A 20554-nucleotide genomic window follows, 5' to 3' on the forward strand; every position below is an offset into this window, starting at 1 on the left:
GTTGGACTGCAAATGTGTGCTTAAGGCTCAAACCAGTAATGTAAGAACTCCCCTCATGTGTAGTCTGGGAACTCTGGAAAAGAAGAAATAGTATGAAGTATGGTGATGTTGTGACAACTAGAAGTGTGATTTATCAAGTTTCATCAAATCTCCAGGCATTGGTGAAAGTGAGAAAGCCTGGGATGGACATGGTACCTCACAAATGGCAAGATCTATTAGCTATGATGGAAAATTTCACTCCTAAACTTAAGGTTACCAAAGTCATGTGGGAATTTCCAAGTGCAGAATGGCTAAAAGTTAATACAGATGGTGCATCGAGGGGAAATCCAGGCAGGAGCTCAATAGGTTTTTGTATAAGAAATGAAAATGGTGACATAGTCAAGTCAACAGGGAAGGAGATTGAGGAGACAACAAACACAGTAGCTGAAGCGAAGGCCATGGTAGAAGTACTAAGGTTCTGCAGATTTCATCAATACTCTCATGTATGGCTTCAAACTGACTCAATGTTATTAAAAAAGATAATGGATGGGATCTGGAAACCACCATGGATCATATCTAAGAAGGTAGAGGAAATGTTGCAACTAATGAATGGGGGCAATTACACTGTTACTCATATTCATAGGGAGGGCAACAAGCTGGCAGATCACTTGGCTAATTATGCTTTAGATCATGGAGAAATAGAATACCAACAATTCTGGCATCTAGATGCACATGGAAGGAGGTTAGTTAATGAAGATAAGTTGCAATATCCAAGTCTAAGGGTGAAAGTGGACAGGAGATAAGAAGCAAAGATAAAAGGAAGAGCAGGAGCCATGTTAACTTAATCAACCAATATATTCAAATCCTAAGGGAGGAGGATATAATGGTTGGTATTTCTAACTATCTTTTCTCTCGTACAAGTGCCATTACGAGTATATTATCCTATGCTTTCAGAAAGCCAATGCGCAATGACTTGGGAATGTCTTGTTTTCCATCAAGACAAAAGGAACGACAAAGGCAGGCACGCCTGGAACAAATGCATGGGATCAAGGAGTCATCGTTGGAAGCAAAATTCGTTTTTTTTGTAAGCACGCGCCCAGCAGCTTCAGAGAATATGAAGGCATGCGCATTGGGATAACAAAACTGGATGTAATCAAAGACATGGAATACACGTATGCTTCTAGCATTACTATATGAATGAATGCTTCAAGATGTTTGGGTCCTGGAGATTACTCGGTCGACGAGCTACAACAATTGGGAGGACAGTGTAAATTCTAACAGGGATGCACGTCTGTTTTCAAAAGGATTTGCACACTGGCATACACATGGGAAAGAAGGCATGCGCATGGGGATTCGAAAACAAAAAAAAAATGGGACATGCATTTGCTCGTTGGCAGTGTAACGAAAGATGGACAATGAATTGTTCACGCTGTAGTTCATTCTTTTGGAAATGCAATGGAAAGGTTTGCAGCACATTGAAAGGACATCAAGACATTAGCATGATGCTGGTTATTTTTTGGAAATACAAACTCATGTATCAAAAGGAGAAAAAGCATGTGAAGCATGGGTTCAAATACCAAACAATGAAGTTGATAATGCAGACAAGCACATTGTAGGCATGTGCATTACTTTGGGTGCAAATGCCAAGGACCTTGGCCCCCTCAATAGTGTGGGAATATCAAGGGGACATCACATGATCAAGTGTGGGAATCGGATTGCTACAGTAACATTAAGCTATAGTACTGTATGCTACAATACCGTATGCTACAATACCGTATGCTACAGTCGCCGGAAAAACCAGCAACGACCACTCCACATGAGCGACCACCATCGCTTCTGCTACATCCAGCAATGAACTCGATCATCACTGCGTCAAAAACAAAAATGGGTTGAAAACAGTGATGTTTGTTCAGGCGCGTCGAGTTTCCGTTCGAACTCGGAATTCAAACTAGTAGGTTTCGTTCTCTTTTCATTTAGTTTTCATTCAGTAAATTCATCTTCCACTCCTTTTCTTCTTTCTATGATTATGTTCGTGTTCCGATAGGTTGGTTTGAATTCGAACCCAGGTCTTTGTTTGTGTTATAGATAATTCGTGTTCATTTTTGTTTGAAGTTCGTTAGTTTTTCATAAAGTGATTTAATGTCGAATGTCGAGTGATTTAGTTTGAATCATTCATATTTGTTTATGTTGGATTTAATTCGTGTTCATTTTTTGTTTGAAGTTCGTTAGTTTTTCATCAAGTGATTTAATGTCGAGTGTTTATGTGTTGGTCTTTAGTTTTTGATTTAGTATGAATCATTCATCTTGGTTAAGATGTTTTTTGATTTAGTTTGATGTCAACTGATGATCGAGTTTAGTGATTTGGATTTACTTGTTTGTTCTGATGAGTTTGTTCGGATATGAATCTGACTTTGTTGTTAATTCATGAACGTTGTAGATTAGGAGTTTGTTTGGCGAGTTTATTATGCAGAGTTTGATTATTAGTTGTCAATTGTCAGGCTTGATTTGGTTATAGCTGTTGTAGTTTGATTAATTGATTAGGTGAATTAGTTATAGCTGATATGGTTTTGGTACAGATTGAAAGGGATGGAGGTAGAATGGTAAATTGCAGTATTTTCAGGGGCATTTTCGGGATTTTAAGTTTTAAAAAAATGATTAATTTGAGTGTTCTGTCCACTAAGTACTAATAATATTAAAATAATACATTGTTTAATACATGGTGGGGGGACAAGACAAGTGGTAGTGGGAATTAATACATTATTTAATATAGTGGGGGACAAAACATGCGGTAGTGGGGAATAAGGGAATTAAATAAAGAAAAGATATGTGGTAGTGGAAACTAATATATTTGTTTAATATAGTGGGGGACAAAACATTAAGTAGTGGGATTCAAAAGGGGGATGGGGAGAAGATGGTGGGATTTAATTTAAATGCTTCAAGTTTGGCTATAAATAAGAGGAGGTGGACACAAGTTAAAGGGGAGATTTTCTGAACACTAAGGGAGGACATTCTAAGAGGGAATTTTCTTAACATTAAGGGAGGACATTCTAAGGGGGGATTTTCTGAACATTAAGAGAGATTTGAGGATTTTTCGGAACAGAAAAAACATTCTAGAAATCTAAAGAGAGAGTAGTATACACCCGATATATACTCTGCATACACTGGATATACAGAGGGAGAATTCATTTTGAAAGAAAAAAAAATCGAAAAGGAAAAAAAGGGGGACGGATTTTGGACATTAAAAATTCAAAGTTTAAGAGTGAAATACAAGCTGAGTTTTTACCCAAAAGAGTTCAATAGGGTGAGAGCTAAATACTGAAAAGTGAGGTCTTCTTTACTATTGAAAATCAGAATCAGTTTGTTACCGTTTAATTGAGGTTTTTTTTAAGTGGTTTCTTGAGTTGTTATTCCTGGTCTGCATTGGTTTGCGTTGATATTGTTTCATTGAGTGTGCTGGAATTGTGTTGGTTTTCAAATCTGTCACTGGGTGTCTCGTTTGCTGGTTGTTGCTGGTTATTGTTGTTGTTGTTGTATGCTACTGCATTTCTGCTGATCTTCCTCTTCTTTTGCTTCCAATATCAGGTACACAACTGATACGCTGGTTACTGTAAGCTGAAACATGAAGCATGAATACAAATAAAGAGTTGAAGTTTTAATTTGATTTAGTTTTGTTACTGATTGTACTTAGGACATTCTATACACTACTATTTTGTAAAAAAAATTCTGCCATTTCTGTATAACCGGACAGTGTTATAGTAATGTAGTCAATAATGTCCCGTTGTTTTAGTTTGGTTATTAGGTAGTATAGGTTCAAATGCATGTTAAATAAAACCAGGCCAGTAGACTGTTTTGATATCATGGCAATCTAGCTCCAACAATCAATTGTTTGAATTTAGGATTAAAACTAGACCCTTAAGTTACTTCATTCCAATTAATTGCTCTTTCTAAAACTTGCATGTAACTTGCTTAGTTAGATACTATCATCTTATATCTCTGTAAGTGCAAAAATTGTGAACATGTGTAGAAATAATTAACTAGGCCCAATATTGGAATAAGACGGCCCAAGTCACGTTTAATACTACATGCGGTGAACCTGGGCCCACGTTGGCCAACGGGCTGTCCATATTATGTTTACATTCTGATTTAACAAATTGCGTTCGGAATCCGACTATAACAACTCGTAAGCATGTAAATAAATTAGGACCTTTTCTCCTTTATTTTTAGAGACAAATTTAATAGAAAAAATGTAGGCACTTTAGGATTATCCTTTTAAAATAAACGAGATGAGCCTCGCCCAATAAAACGCACAAGTTGTGTGGCCCTCAATAATTGGTTAATAATTGTATAGACTTCGGGATCGGTCGTTTAGCAAATCTCACGGCCTTACCCAAAATAATGATATGCTAGTCGCTTTAGGCGCGCCTTTAATAATTTACTTTCTTAAACTCAGGTGCACATTTATGTGACCCAAATCCAAATCTCAACAGAGTCGAAATGTGTCGATAACCACGGGTACATTGATGTGACGTGGTTCGAGATACGTTTTTCACAATGTTGTAATTCTCTGTTAAAATAATAATAATAATAATAATAAAAGAGGTAAAGAGTTTAAAGTTTGCACATAAGTTCATAATTGTATCAAATCAGATAATTAAGCTAAATACGACAGTTGAGCGACCGTGCTAGAACCACGGAACTCGGGAATGCCTAACACCTTCTCCCGGGTTAATAGAATTCCTTATCCGGATTTCTGGTGCGCAGACTGTTAAACAGAGTCATTCTTTTTCTTGATTCGGGATTCAACCGGTGACTTGGGACACCATAAATCTCCCAAGTGGCGACTCTAAAATAAATAAATAAATCTCGTTTCGATTGTCCTTTGATTGAAAAAACTCCCTTCCGCGTCCCTTTGCGGCGGCGTGGGCGAAAAAGGAGGTGTGACAAGTGGTAGAACCACATTGAACAAAATGGGTATCGTTTGACACTCTACAGGAAAATTACACTATATTACTAGATAATTTTTTTTATGTATGTTCACTATACGTTGATTTCCCTTGACTTTTCGATGTATCTAATTATTTATATTTTAATACCTCTTGATGAAAATTCTGGCTTTGTCACTGTGTACGAATTAGTAAATCTGGATTTATGCGAGGAAGTCCCACATTGGTGGAGTGAAGCGCTGCATAACAAAAGCGACTCCATACCCAAGGGTCGAACTCAAGACTTCCGGGTTTTGGCTAAGGATGAAGAAATACTTTTTACTCAACCACAAACCTTGGTTGGCTATCTCTCTCTGTGATGACCCAAAAGGTCATTACTTGATTTACAAGTCAATTCTGTGTTCCGAGGCCTTAAAACCCTAATTTTATCTCACCTCAATTTTTGTGTGCGTTACGGGCGTATATCCGGAACGCTTTTATGTGAAAATTTGATAAAATTGCTAATTTTGCCTTTAAAATTGAATTTAAGTTGACTTCGGTCAACATTTTGGGTAAACAAACCTGGACCCATGATTTGACTGTCTTAGAGGGTCCGTAGAAAAATATGGGATTTGGGCATATGGCCGAAATTGAATTTCGAGGTCCCAAGCCCGAGAAATAAATTTTTTGAAGAAAATTGTTTAACTGAAATTATAAGAGTTTTTGGAAATTTAAATGTGTTTGAATTTGATGGTATCAAGCCCATATTTTTGTTCCGAAATTCGGTACAGGTCTTATATGGTATCTAAGTTGTGCCTGTAAAATATGGTAAGAAATGGAATTCATATGACGTGAATCGGACCATCGGTTGTGAAATTTAAAACTTAAGAGTTCTTGAGATTTTTCTTTGATTTTGATGCTAAACTTGAAGTTATAGGTGTTATTTTGGTGATTTGATCACACGAGTAAGTCTGTATGATATTTTTAGGTTAGTGTGCATGTTTGGTTTGGATCCCCGAGGGCTCGGGTGAGTTTCGGATAGGGTTCGGGATATTTTTACACTTAGAAAAGTTGCAGAGTTTGCTGCTTCTGGTGCACAGACGTTTTGTGCTTCGCGGTCGCGAAGTCATTCACCCGATCGCGAAAGGGAAACAGAGCTGGGGAGGATTTTACCCTATGCGAATGCAAGACCTAGGTTGCGAACGCGGAGCATTGGGGGGTTTGCTCTACGCGAACGCGACCGGTCAATCGCGAACGTGTAGCTTTAAGATGGGCTGGTGAGGGAATCTAGGGAGAACTATGCGAATGCGACCCCTTTATCGCGAACGCGAAGGCAGGGCTGGGCTAAGCCTTCGCGAACACGAAGCTTCTCCCACGATCGCGTAAGTCCTCAATTGACAACTCTTCGCGAACGCGAAAGTGCTCAAGCGAACGCGATGAACACTGTCGCCCATCATTTAAAACAGTAGCAAAATCGGGAATTAGCCCACAACTTCATATTTTCAAAACTAGAGAGCATTGAGGCGATTTTCAAGAAGCAAGTTCTTCCCCAAAGTATTGGTATATGATTTTAAACCTTTTTTTTTATTTCCCTTTGCATTTCATCAATCTTCATCCAAAAATCTAGAGTTTTTATAGTAGAAACTGGGAATTTGGGTAGAGTTAGGGATTTTTGAATAATTGGAATTTAGATCTCATTTTAGGGTCGGATTTCGAAATCAATTGCATATTCGGGCTCACAGGTGAATGAGTAATCGAGTTTTGGTCCAAACCTCGAGTTTTGACCAAGCGGGCCCTAGGTCGATTTTTGACTTTTTGGGGGAAAATGATGAAAAACCTATAATTAAGCATTGAGTATGAATTCTTTAGCATTAACTGATGTTGTTAAATTAATTTGGGTTAGATACAAGTAAATTGGAGGCGAATTCTAAAGGAAAAGCGGCGTTTGAGGCTTGAGTTGGTCGTGGAAGTTTGAGGTAAGTGTTTGGTCTAACCTTAGCTTGAGTGAATAGGTATTGTGCTTTATTTGCTATGTGCTAGTTTATTGTACGACGTATAGGTATGGTGACGAGTATCTATAAGTTGGTGTCAAGCATGCCCGTGAGTCTTAAATTATGATCATTGTGTTTCTTAATAAGTACTACAATTGCCTAAATTGTTGATTATCCATGTTGAGTAAAACTTATGATTATTTTCTTGGTATTGGTTTATTATTGAGAATTGGCTCCAGTTGAGGTTCATTTGTGAAGTTAACTGTTGGTACAAGTTTGGTTATAGCTTATTCTCTTGCTGGGACGTATTTAATTCTTATTGTTGATTCCTTACCGAGATGTGTTTATTCTTGTTGTTGATTCCCTTGCTGGGATATTGTTGTTGCTATTGTTTGGGTGAGGAAAGAGACATAAAGCACGAAGAATAATGTCGTACACATTCATACTTATGCATATGGTGAGGAAAGAGTGATAAAGCACGAAAGATGATGCCCTTGTACATTTACATTGATATTGATGCATATGGTGAGGAAGAGAGATAAAGCACAAAGGGTGATGTCGTGCACATTTTCATTATTTGATTGCATTGGTGAGGATTGAGAGTAAAAGCACGAAGGGTGATGTCGTGCACTTATTGCCTATTTGTTATGACTTCTTGCTGTTATCGGTTCAAGTGCCTTAATTGTCTTATTCCACTATTACTGTGATTCTTTATGTTGGTATTTTTCCCAATGGCATGTTATCCCTCCCCCGTTACTTTTGAATTACTTCTATTACTGTTATTCTGCTAGATACTGTTTAATTGCAGGTTATTTATTTGTTGTGTCCTAGCCTCGTCATTATTTCACCAAGGTTAGGCTCGACACTTACTTAGTACATGGGGTCGGTTATACTGATACTACACTCTGCACTCTTTTGTGCAGATCTCGGTACTGGAGCATATGGACCTTAGCTAGAGGTTGTTGTCTTCAGTCCATCGGAGACCCAAGGTAGTCCTGCAGGCGTCCGCAGGCCTTGGCGTCCCTTTCCTATCTTGTTTTCTTCTGTTCTTTTTTATTTCAGAGACATACATGTATTTATTTTGTTCAGACCCTATTTCTTAGATAGTCCGTGAGATTGTAACACCAGTTTTGGGTGGTTTATGTTTATGAATTTGTATTGGTATTAGCTAAATTGTCAAATTTCGTTCTTCCACATTATTATTTTCGTTGTTTATCATATGTTAACTTGAAATTGTTAAGAGATTTAAAAAAAATGAAAAGGGCAAATTAATTGGATTAGTTGGCTTGCCTAGCTTTCTTTAGTAGGTATGATCACGACTCTCAAAGATGGAAAATCCGGATCGTAACATCTCTGTGAGTTAGTACCCTATCTTTCGACAATGTAACTGTGCAGTCTAACTTGCCTAGCTATCTACTCTTTGTCTAAACAAGAAAAGAAACCTGACATTTTTAATGGTTAAGAAAACAATAGATTCAATGTATGTAGTCGATTAAATGTCTAGAGAGGGACAGTTCAGTTTGTGGACGTTATCTGTATATAATTTGAATTTGATAATAAGGTACAACGAACAGTCAAAATTTTTATTAAAATGAACTTATTTGGATAATTGCTTGTACTTATGCCTACACTCTATAGTTCAAAATTGGAAACAACCAATGTAAAGATTCAACCTGTTGACTAGATCAAACACAATTATTTTAAATGACAGAGACTGAAGAGAAGGCCTACATTATTGTTCGTGTGGCCAGTTGCCATTTTAAAAATAATTTCACTATTAATATTATTTGCGAAAGAAACATTTTTTTCATATTGATTACGATGTTTAGGAATATGCCAAATATTCTAACTTAAAAATAATGTGCAGTAACTTTTCTGTAGGATGTGAATATGCTAAACTTTATCTCATAAAATTCTATAACTAATGTCCGTATATTCATACTCACGCAAAAGATTAGACATTTCAATCTTCATATAGTACTCTAAATCTTATCATTCTTTTTGAGAAAATATTTAACTGTCATTCTTGTATTATTATTTGAAGGGAAAATTGGAGCAATGATAAAGTTGTCTCTATGTGACCTATAGGGTACGGGTTCGAGTCATGAAGTTAGTCACTGATGCTTGTATCAAAGTAGGTTGCCTACATCACACCCCTTGTGCGACCCTTCCCCCGGACCCTGCATGAACGTTGGATATTTCGTGCATCGGATGGGCCTTCATTTTCTTGAATTATTATTTCTGGTGTTTCAGTGTGACCTATAGGTCACGAGTTCGAGCAGTGAAATCAACTACTAAACTCTCAGCAAAATAGGCTGCCTACATTACGTCCCTTGGGATGCAGCCCTTCCCCGAATTTTGCATGAGCGTTGAATACTTTGTGCACGGGACTGGCTTCCTTTTTTGAATTATTATTTGTCGCCAATATGCGAGGCTTATCCGTTTATGATCTTGTTATAAGTTATTGCATTAAATCAGAGGCGAATCCAGGATTTGAGGCTTATAGGTTCCTACCGTAATTTAGATTAATATGCAATAATAACTGTGTTTACATTTAGATATTTACAAATATTTAGTGAATTTCTTAATATAAATATAGAGTTTATGCAAAAGTTACTGGGTTCCCGAGAACCCATATTGTATACTCTAGATCCGCCCCTGCATTAAATTATGTGACGTACAAAATAGTTGTTATAAGTTTCTAGTTAGAAAGTAGTAAATGATCTTAAGTCTATGCTTCTAAGACTTCTAAATTTTAAATATAGTTATATATTGCAAATGAGACCAAGTCTTCAAATATTCAGACTTGATTATCGTTATTCAAACAATGAGCAATTAGATTAGTGACTGTTCGTAAGCTGAAATCCTCCAAAGATCTTGCTACATATTATTTTATTTGAAAATATGTAAGCACCCACGTAATAAATTTAGAAGTTTAACACTTTAAATACATCTGTTACATTTTTTATTGTTTAATATTTTTGATTTATTGCTCCTACCCAATGCTAATGGAGGGACTATACATTCGATGTCACGCCAAATCAAACTTTTAAAAGTAAAAAGTACAAATAAAAATTGAAATATATACTATATTAATGTGACACACTTTTTTTACTAGTCTTCTGCGGAAATAATGACGCATTTTTATGTTTGAAGTAATTTAATTTTAAATTCTTTATTTTATCCATTTTACTCCTAATAAGAAGTTTTTATAGTATTCACAGAGCTTTTACTTTTTAAGCTTTTAAAACCATAAGTTTCAAACAACAAAAAAATTCTTAAATTTCGTGACGAGTCAAACTATGTAATATAAATTGAAAAAGGAGTACAAAATTAATATACAAAACACTTGTGTTAACATTTATTGATTTAGTGTAAATCAAATAAATTTTGGATTACCAATAAAAGAGTGACAGTTAAAATAGTCAAATCTCTAGGCGGCTGGTGTTTTCTGTTTAATACGTAATTCAACTGTTTAAGCTTAATTACTAAGCTTGAGTTTACAAACCAAATCATGGACACAAGTGAACTGATGTTCAGAATTTCTTATAATTCAAAGTTTTTCGTGGTCAAATCATGAGTCATTCACTAACTGCTGGTCATAATCGATGTTCTTTATCAGTTTAAGTGGACACTATTGTCATGTAAACATGACGGCGTCTATATCTGACACTCTTTCGTCGGAAAATTATAATGTATTATATTGTTAGATAATTATTTTTATTTTATATATACACACAATATGTTAAATATCCTTAACTTTTGTATGTGTTTAGTTTTTTATCCCTTATTAAAAATACTGGATCCGCCACTGAATAACATGTCAATTAATGTAGCAGCTAAACTCATACCAAATTACATTTACACTCTTATAGTCTAATCTAATGAGAGAAAAAAAAGGTTTATCTAATATTTGGCGCAAAAGTAGTGCTTGTTCTAGAAAATCACGTTAAGGGAAAGTATGATTCATTTAAAGAATTTGAACTAAATTCAATAAGAATAAGGTAATGGATTAAGGATGGTGTAATTCAAGGCCTTTTATAAATTCTTTTTAATGTCCTTATATACTTAATATAAGACATTATATACATATGTCTAAGAGTTTAATTAAGGTAAATACTCACTCACACCTGTAATTACAACAAACCAAGCAAATAAAGTGAAAATACATATCGCTTGATCATGATTAAGTGATAAATATGTGTATCAAAGATATGTATCTTGCATTTATTGATTTGATATAAATACCAATCAGATAAATTTTAATAGTAATTAGTTCCTGGCGGCGAGGTAATGACAGAATTCAATATAGTTCTTCTATATGCTATTAAATGTTTTTAGTCGAAGTAGAGACTTTCATTATTAGGCTGAAGATGCTAATTACTGATAAGCTTTACGTCAATCCATTGAATGAACAAGACTTCCAGAAGATTTCAAAACAATTGAACAAGAAAACTTTTTCTTCAAGTGAATTAATCTGCTGCTAAAAGTATCAGATATATATTCCAAACCGCTAATGATAAAGAGGTTTTTGAGCTTGAACTTAGATCAAAGGGTCTCAATTGACACCGCTTCGCCTGAAAAATATAATGTATAAAATTATTTTTAAAAATGTATATACACTATACGTTAAATTCTATTGGCTTATTCGTGTGTTTATTCCTATGTGTTTGCAGGAATTGTTAAAAATATAATTAAGTAAATAAAAGTATATTCTCTCTAACAGCTTAATCTTTTAGATTCACACTTCAATAGAAATGTGTAGAATCTGAAAATAACACTTATTAATATTTTGTTTTTGTCCAAGGATATGAGAAAAGCATTGGGACTCCTAATTGGGAGTTCATATATATATATATATATATATGCTTTCTATGACAAAATTATTTTCCAGCATTTTATTGGCGGAAAAATGAAAGAAAATCCATTCCATTAATCACTTATTAGCAGGCGTTAATGTAAAAATTTATCGGCGTCCGATAAACCATATGCGTAATCACTTGTACGATATTTGCCATATGTATTTAATATTATGACAAATTAAACTCTAGAAAATGATCCAAAAAATGCTTACCATGTTAAAGTATTTTCTATCGAGACATTTTCTATGTAAAACATTTTTCTTTACACCAAATGCACTTTTAAGAATTTAGAAATAGTAATATGATATATCTTAATGAATGCCTATTTAATTTAATCAAATAACCTTTCAATGGCTTGGACCGTTTGTGGGAATTTCCCTTAGTCTGCTGTGTTACTTCAGTCTCTTCCTAAGGCAAGATAGTCTATAGTTCACCTAGGTGGATTGTTTAATTTTATGTCCCTTATATTCTTTGAATTATTTAATTTGTCTCATACGTTACAATAATGCAGTGTTCATAATTTTCTCCTTAAATTGTCTATCTCATAAATGCCAAAACTTTTCTTAATATAATATTTCTTTTGATTCTTTGATGAAATATATAAAAATGCGTAGTTGTTCTATATTAAGATTCAATAACTTATCATACTTCTTTTTATAAATAGAGTTTAAATATATAATATCATTATTGTTATAACCTCTTTATACCTCAGGGGGGATATTTCGTGGTAATTACGGGCTAGCCCCTTCTCAATTTTGTATTTGAAAAATAATTACTGTGGTGGAGTTTCACATTCCACATGTAAAATTTCAAAATAATTCGAAATGACTATTTGTGAATTTTATCCGAATATTTCTCGTCTAATTTCAGTGTTCGACTCTCCTCCGGCCCAATCCCCGTTGGGCTTCTTATCTTGCTTATGGACTTATGAAAATTTACGAGCAAGTTGCGCGTTTGGCCCATCAATCAAAAATTAGTAAAAATTGTGTGGAGTAGCCACTTTTTAAAGTGGTATTTACTTTTTATCCAGTATTTTCAATGCTTAGCAATAGTAGCCACTAGTCTATTAAAATTAATATGAAAAGACGATGTTATCTTTTCTTCTATCTCTTTCATGTTAGGGAGAAGAACCGTACCGCCGTGTGTGATAAGTTTATTGTTTTTAGAAGAAACGCAATACAAACAACAACACTTGCATTTTCTTTTTCCAGAAAAGTGAACCCCACATCAAAATACTCAGTCAGAACTACAAACATATTTGTAAACTACTATTCTCCACATCAATATACGTTCACTAAAAAATAAAACGAAATTAAATAGAAACAATAAAGGAAAACCTTTTGTAGTCCATTTCAGCTAGTGAAGGAATTGGAGATAACCGCCATAGACATAACCAACACCCGTGAACTTAAAATTATAAGTTCAAAAGTTAAGGACACTTGGTCCTGAACTTAGACTAACAAGCTCAAAAGTTAAGGACAATAGGTCCTGAAGTCCTGAATTTATACTAACAAGCTCAAAAGTTAAGGACAATATGTCACGACCCAATTTAGGATCGTGATCGGCGCTTAGGAGCAAGTACCCCCAAGAAAGCCTCATCGATATTTTACAGAAAATCGGGCAGAGTTTCTCCTGTTTTTGGACTATCCCAAAAAAATTTCCTGTCTCAAATCAACAACGAAACATCCTAATACTATACGAAATAATTGACAACTTGTCAGTTAACTAAAACAAGTCTACACCATAACTAAACTACCAACTAACCACTAGAAATACGAATTTATCTCCAACTTTGATAAATGAGAACGATACTCAACATACGACTATAATAACAAAAGAATACTCATGAAACTAAAATAACGACTATGGAGTGACTCTAAGAATTCAAAGAAAAGGCCATAACAATAAATAAAATCTCCGCCCACGCGAACAAGTGCGAGGTTCACCAAGAACTATCAACCTATGCGCTTTAATTAACGAAATTCTCGCCCGCATCAACTGCTGTCTCTGTAAAAAAAATTTAGTGGGGAATGAGTCGCTAGCTCAGTGAGTAATAACACTTAACTACAATCTTTTTTATTGGGGACAAGTCAAAAAAACATGCTAGTATCTCAAACAGAAAATAACATCAAAATGCCCTTTCAGAAACAATAAACAATTTTCAGTCTCATCATGTTTTTCTTGTAGTATAATACTATTGACAATTTCGTAATAAGCTCGGTAACCACTGTATAATATCAATATTCATATTCTCGGAGGTTTCAATAAACGGATCATGTAATCGGTATAACTGTGGACTTCTTTGCAAGAAGTCGAATATAATGGTAGTCCCTATTCGAGGGAAATCGGTAATGGTATGCTAGTTCTACCTTCCCACTAGCGAGGGCTATAACGGTAATCGGTAATTACAAAGTGCACCAGGTCTAACGAACCCACCGTCAGCAACGGGATCCTTCAATGTCTACTCCCATTTATACTTGTCTATGTAATTCGTATATATATATATATATATATATATATATATATATATATATATATATATATATATACTCGTAGAAAATATTTAAAAACAATACAGGGCTTTCGGTTCTTATCAAGTCATATAATTTCATTTCGATAACAGTAAATTCAAGTAACAGTAAAATAAATCTAGTGAAAATAGAAATATTTAAAACCACGGTAACCATCTCAAATAACTATTTCGGTATCATATCGAGTAAAAGACTTGTCCCACATGCAACTCAAAATAATCGGTAACATATTCATCTTAAAAATCATGTGTAAATCATGCAAGTTATGAAAACACAAATTGCGGTAAGATTACTGCTCACCGAACTCGTGCCAAAATACCAACTTCTTCACCTCAAGCAACTCGTACAAATTCCTCCAATCAATCTAAAATTGCATAATATCGATCTCGTGTTAATTTCCTTATTTAGGCTAATTCATAGCTATTTTAGAATACCCAATCATCGGGGTTCATGTTTGAGTCTTAATTTGTGAATTTATATTTACCCACATATGAGTAATTACAAATTTATCAACTCCAACCTATTCATATAATTTATTACTCCAAATTTCATAAAGTTCTATTGATTCTTTAGGAAGAAAATTCTCAATTGTGTGAATGAACTAGTGTAATATCTATTACTCTGTAGAATCATCCAATCAAGAGAATCGAAATTAAAATCTACCAGAAGAAAAAGTTCAAGTAATACCTGTAAGAGACAATGTGCTTAATATTCCTTAATAGTTATAGTTATGGCTCCAACGCATTGCACCCACTTCTTCCTCCTTTTCTCTTTTCCTTCTTTCTTCTCTGCTCGTTTCCTTTTTGTTTTCGTTTCTGCTGAAGCCTTTGCTTCTTCCCCTTCCGTAACCCTTGTTTTTTTTTTCCTTTTAGTTTAGAGAATGGGCTTCGGCCCTTTTGTGCTTGCATCCCTTTTTTCCTTTTATTTTGTTTTGTTTTATTTGTTAGTTCCCTTTATTTGGATTTAAATTATTGGGGTATTACATCTTTCTCACCTTATGAAATTCGGTCCCCAAATTTAACTTAAGTACGTACCTGTAGACTGAAATAAATGGGGAAACTTCGCTTGCATATCTTTTTCTACTTCCCAAGTAGCTTCTTTAATGTTATGATTTCCCCATATAACTTTAACGAACACAATTTATTTTGACCATAGCTTTCTTACTTGTATATAAACAATTGCCATCGCCTCCTCCTTGAAGATAACTTCTCATCAAGCGGTATAGTTGGTGCTTCAAGCACCTGAGATGAGTCTTATATACATTTTCTTAGCATTGAGATATGAAACACTGGACGAATAAAGGACAACTCAGGAGGAAGTGCCAAACGATAAGCCACAACTCCTACTCGGTCTAGTATCTCATACGGTCCTATAAACCTGGGGCTCAACTTGCCTCTTTTTCCAAACCGCATCACACCTTACATAGGGGAGACTCGCTGGAACTCCATGAAGCTGGACAATTTCATTCATAAATATTTGTGCATACCTCACTCCACCGTATGTAGTCTTCACTGGCAAAAAGTGTGTTGATTTTGTCAGTCGATCTGCAATTACCCACACTGAATCATAACCTCTAAGGGTTCGTGGTAGACCGGTGACAAAATTCATAGTAATTCTTTCCCATTTTCACTATGGAATCTCAATTTGTTGTAGTAGTCCTACGGGTCGCTGATGCTTAGCCTTGACCTGCTGACAAGTCAAACAACTAGAAACAAAGTTAGAAACATCTTTCTTCATACCTTCCCACCAATAAAATTGCTTCAAGTCATGGTACATTTTTGTGGATCCAGGATGTATGGTGGATTTAGAGTTTTGGGCTTCTTCAAGAAAAACATGTCTCAACCTATCTACGTTTGCTACACATAGCCTGTCACCCATTTGAAGAACACCATCACTTTCAACAATCATATCCTTGCTTTTACCAGCTAAGGCCTCATCTCTGTATTTGTATAATCGTTCATCCTCATATTAGGTGGCCTTCATGCGCTCAACTAATGAAGACTTGGCTTGAGCATAAGCCAACAATGCCTCTGAATTTCCAACACTAAATCCAATACCCGTATCTTCTAGTCTCTGAGTATCTTTGGCCAAAAGTCTCTTTGCAGGAGCTATATGTGCCATACTCCCCATAGATTTTCTACTCAATGCATCAGCCACCACATTGGCTTTTCCAGGATGATACAAAATAGAACAATCATAGTCTTTGATTAGTTCCATCCAACGACGTTGCCGAAGATTCAGATCTCTCTACTGAAAGATATACTTCAAACTTTTATGGTCAGTATAGATCTCACAAGTTTTGTTGTGTAGATAATGTCTCCAAAATTTTAGAGCAAATACCACTGCAGCCATCTCCAAATCATGTGTAGGATAGTTTTGCTCGTATTTTTTCAATTGTCTCGAAGCATAAGCTATAACACAACCATTTTGCATGAGAACACATCCTAATCCCACCCTCAAGGTGTCATAGAATACTGTAAATCTTCTAGAACCTGATGGTAAGGCTAATATTGGTGCAGTTGTCAAACATGTTTTGAGTTTTTGAAAGCTCTGCTCAGATTCCTCCGTCCACTGAACCTTTGCATTTTTCTATGTTAGCTTGGTCAGCGGCACTGCTATTTTGGATAAATCCTACACAAATCGCATGTAATAGCCTGTTAATCCTAAAAAGCTACAAATCTCTGTAGGAGAAGTAGGCCTGGGCCATTTCTGCACAGCTTCTGTCTTCTTAGGATCTACCATAATTCCATCTTTGGAAACAACATGCCACAGAAATGATACCGAGTCTAGCCAAAATTCATGCTTCGAGAACTTAGCATAAAGCTGATGTTCTCGCAATATTTGCAACACAATCATGAGATGGTCCTCGTGTTCTCCTTGGCTACGAAAATATATCAGGATATCATCAATAAATACTATTACAAATCTATCTAGAAACGGCTTGAACACCCTATTCATTAAAAACATAAATGCCGCTGGAGCATTAGTCAGTACGAAAGGCATCACAAGAAACTTATAGTGCCTGTATCGAGTTCTGAAAGCAATCTTAGAAATATCTTCATCTTTGATTCTAAGCTGATGGTAACTAGAACGAAGGTCAATCTTTAAAAAGTGGGCAGCTCCTTGTAACTGATCAAACATGTCATCTATACGAGGCAAAGGATATTTATTACGTATTGTTATCTTGTTCAACTACTTGTAGTCAATGCACATTCTCAGGGGTCCATCTTTATTCTTTACGAACAGTACTGATACACCCCATGGTGATACACTAGGTCTAATAAAACCTTTATCTAACAAATCGTGTAACTGTTGCTTTAGCTCCCTCAACTCTGCTGGTGCCATTCGATATAGGGGTATCGATATGGGCTGTGTGTCAGGTAGCAAATCAATACCAAAGTCTATTTCTCGTACTGGAGGCAATCCTGGTAAATCCTTAGGAAATACATCAGAAAATTCTCTCACTACTGGTATATTTTCTATACTAACTGTTTCCTTTCTTGTGTCATTTACAATAGCTAAGATACCCAAGCAACCTTTCTTTAGAAGTCATTGAGCCTTCATAAAAGATACAATTTTGCAAGTCTCTGGAACCTTACTCCCTTTTAGAATAAAACTGGGTTCATTTTGTATCTCAAACTTTACTATCTTTGCATGACAATCGACTATAACATAGCAAGAAGATAACCAATCCATTCCCATCAGCATGTCAAAGTCAATCATATCAAGTACAATAAGGTCATCTAGAGTATCTCTACCCTCAACCCGAATCTGACAAGCACGATACACTATTCGGATAATAAAGACTCTCCAACAGGAGTAGCAACTAGAAAAGGATTATTCAATAGCTCATGCGGTCTACTAAAACTCAAAGCAAAGTACGAGGACACATAGGAGTGAGTAGATCCCAGATCAATTAATGCAAGTGCATCAAATTAACAGACAGAAAGAATACCTATAACCACATCATTCGAGGCCTGAGCATCCTGTCTAGTAAATGCAAAAATTCTCGCTTGACCTTTACCAGCATTCCCTTATCCTTGATTCACGGTAGCACGGTCTCCAGCACCTCGACCTCTATTTCCTGTACCTGTAGCACCTGAAGTATTACGAGTAGTCTAAGTCGGTGCAGCTGACTGAATAGAAGCCTGGTTGAAATTTCTCGGAGGCTGAGGGAAATCCCTCAAATGATGTCCTAATTGGCCATATTGATAGCACTCTCCAGTTAGAACACAACATTGGCCCAAATGTAATCTACCACAGGTCTAGCATAATGGCATATATCTACCTAGAATTATGATGTCCAAAAGATGATGGTCCTCTATTACCTTGTATGTGATGTGGTCTGTATGTGGACTATGAAGACATATGTGTCCCTGTCTGAGAACCCTGTTCTTGTTGTCCCTGATTTCCTGCTCTTTTATTTTCACTAAAACCGCCACTGAAAGCCCCTCATATCTTGGCCTTTTTACGTAAATCACTAGCTACACGCTCATCACGTCCCTTATTTTCAATCTTTCTAGCAAGGTCGACTACATCAGAGTAGGATAAAGTATTCATCTGTAGGGCTACTGTAGTGTATATATGACCAACTAATCCATCCACAAACCTCTGAACTTGAGCTTCTTTGGTAGGCACTAAGTAAGGAGCATATATAACCAACTTATAAAACTTAGTGTTATATGTTGACACATCCATATCTAGAGTCTGAACCAATCTCTCAAAGTCTCTAGCATATTTTTGCATCAGGCTGCCTGGAAGAAAATGATTCTTGAACAACTTAGTGAACCCGTCCCCATGTCAGTGGTGTTGCTCCTGCTGGCCTTCCTAGCAATACAGTTTCATTCCATGTGTTGGCCATATCCTCTAGTTTGTATGCTGCGAGATCCACGGCTCTCTCACTAGAACATCCAAGAGCACATAATGCCTTGAGTGTCCCATCCAAGAAACTTTGAGGATCTGCTGAAACATCAGAACCTGTGAATTTTGGTGATTTCAATTTCAGGAACTCTTGTAGTGATACTTCCTTATTCCCGAAAGTATGAGTCTGTGCAGGTGCTTGTGTCTGTAAAGTAGCTTGAGGAGCTGCACTTCCACCATGAGTAGGCACTAATGCCTCTAACACATTCAATAACATTGCCACTGCGTCTAAAAGTAAGGAAATAGTAGGTACAACAGTTGGCACTGGTGGTGGAACGTCTTTAACTCCCTGCCCTTGCACTTGATCTTGCATAGCAGCTTGGGGTTGACCCATGTTCCCAACTTCAGGTTGAGGAGCAGTCTGTCTTCTAGTTTAATGAACCCCAACTTGACCGCCACCCCGGGTAATACCACGTCCAGCAGATGAAGGTGTGCGTGTCCTATCCATCTGCAAAAGAAATACTCCAAAAACAATCTCAAGTTATCTCAACGCACAATCAAAGAATGAAAGAAGGGAAAACAGTCCTAGTTGTTCAGTAGCCTTAAGATCATAAGTATGGGCGCCTACATACCCATGAAATAAGACTCTACTAAACATTGCTCTATAACTCGGGACTTAAAGCCTAAGCTCTGATACCAACTTTGTCACGACCCAATTTAGGATCGTGACCGGCGCTTAGGAGCAAGTGCCCCCAAGTAAGCCTCATCGATATTTTATAGAAAATCGGGCAGAGTTTTCCCTATTTTGGACTATCCCAAAAAACTTTCCTATCTCAAATCAACAACGAAATATCCTAATACCATATCAAATAATTGACAACTTGTCAGTTAACCAAAACAAGTCTCAACCATAACTAAACCACCAACTAACCACTAGAAATACGAATTTATCTGCAACTTTGATAAATGAGAACGATACTCAACATACGACTATAATAACAAACGAATACTCATGAAACTAAAATAATGACTATGGAGCGACTTCTAAGAGTTCAAAGAAAAGGAAATAACAATAAATAAAATCTCCGCCCACGTGAATAAGTGTGAGGCTCACCAAGAACTATCAACCTGTGCGCTTTAATTAACAAAATCCCCGCCCGCGTCAACTGATGTATCTGTAAAAAAAATTAACGGGGAATGAGTCGCTAGCTCAGTGAATAATTACACTTAACCATAATCGTTTTCATTGGCGACAAGTCAAAAAATATGCTAGTATCTCAAAAAGAAAATAACATCAAAATGCCCTTTCAGAAACAATAAACAATTTTCAGTCTCATCATGTTTTTCTTGTAGTATAATACTATTGACATTCTGTAATAAACTCGCTAACCACTGTATAATATCAATAT

General features: G+C 36.0%; 2 protein-coding genes across 2 annotated transcripts; both read right to left on the reverse strand.

The window, feature by feature from the left end:
* Nucleotides 1-921: 921 nt before the first annotated feature.
* On the reverse strand, nt 922-16637 carry LOC104226926 (uncharacterized). The gene is made up of 5 exons (XM_009779030.2): nt 16626-16637; nt 16288-16532; nt 16025-16224; nt 1753-1846; nt 922-1006 (listed from the first exon to the last, which is right to left on the reverse strand). The coding sequence occupies exons 1-5, from the start codon at nt 16635-16637 to the stop codon at nt 922-924; spliced, it is 636 nt and encodes a 211-aa protein (XP_009777332.2).
* Nucleotides 16638-17477: 840 nt separating this feature from the next.
* LOC138874108 (uncharacterized) lies at nt 17478-18983 on the reverse strand. The gene is made up of 3 exons (XM_070152611.1): nt 18758-18983; nt 17931-18073; nt 17478-17825 (listed from the first exon to the last, which is right to left on the reverse strand). Exons 1-3 carry the CDS (start codon nt 18981-18983, stop codon nt 17478-17480), a joined length of 717 nt encoding a protein of 238 aa, XP_070008712.1.
* Nucleotides 18984-20554: the final 1571 nt, after the last annotated feature.

The sequence above is a fragment of the Nicotiana sylvestris genome, chromosome 7 (genome assembly GCF_000393655.2).
Source record: "Nicotiana sylvestris chromosome 7, ASM39365v2, whole genome shotgun sequence".
Taxonomy (NCBI): Eukaryota; Viridiplantae; Streptophyta; class Magnoliopsida; order Solanales; family Solanaceae; genus Nicotiana; species Nicotiana sylvestris.

Coding starts and splice junctions, on each gene's coding strand:
- LOC138874108 (XM_070152611.1), bottom strand. CDS start 18,983: ATGGATGTGTCAACATATAACACTAAGTTTTATAAGTTGGTTATATAT. Junction 18,074..18,757: donor GCGTGTAGCTAGTGATTTAC/GTAAAAAGGCCA, acceptor TTATCCGAATAG/TGTATCGTGCTTGTCAGATT. Junction 17,826..17,930: donor TCGATTGTCATGCAAAGATA/GTAAAGTTTGAG, acceptor TGACTTCTAAAG/AAAGGTTGCTTGGGTATCTT.
- LOC104226926 (XM_009779030.2), bottom strand. Junction 16,225..16,287: donor TTGGCTTATGCTCAAGCCAA/GTCTTCATTAGT, acceptor ATACAAATACAG/AGATGAGGCCTTAGCTGGTA. Junction 1,847..16,024: donor GCAATTTTATTGGTGGGAAG/GTATGAAGAAAG, acceptor TTTTTGACGCAG/TGATGATCGAGTTCATTGCT.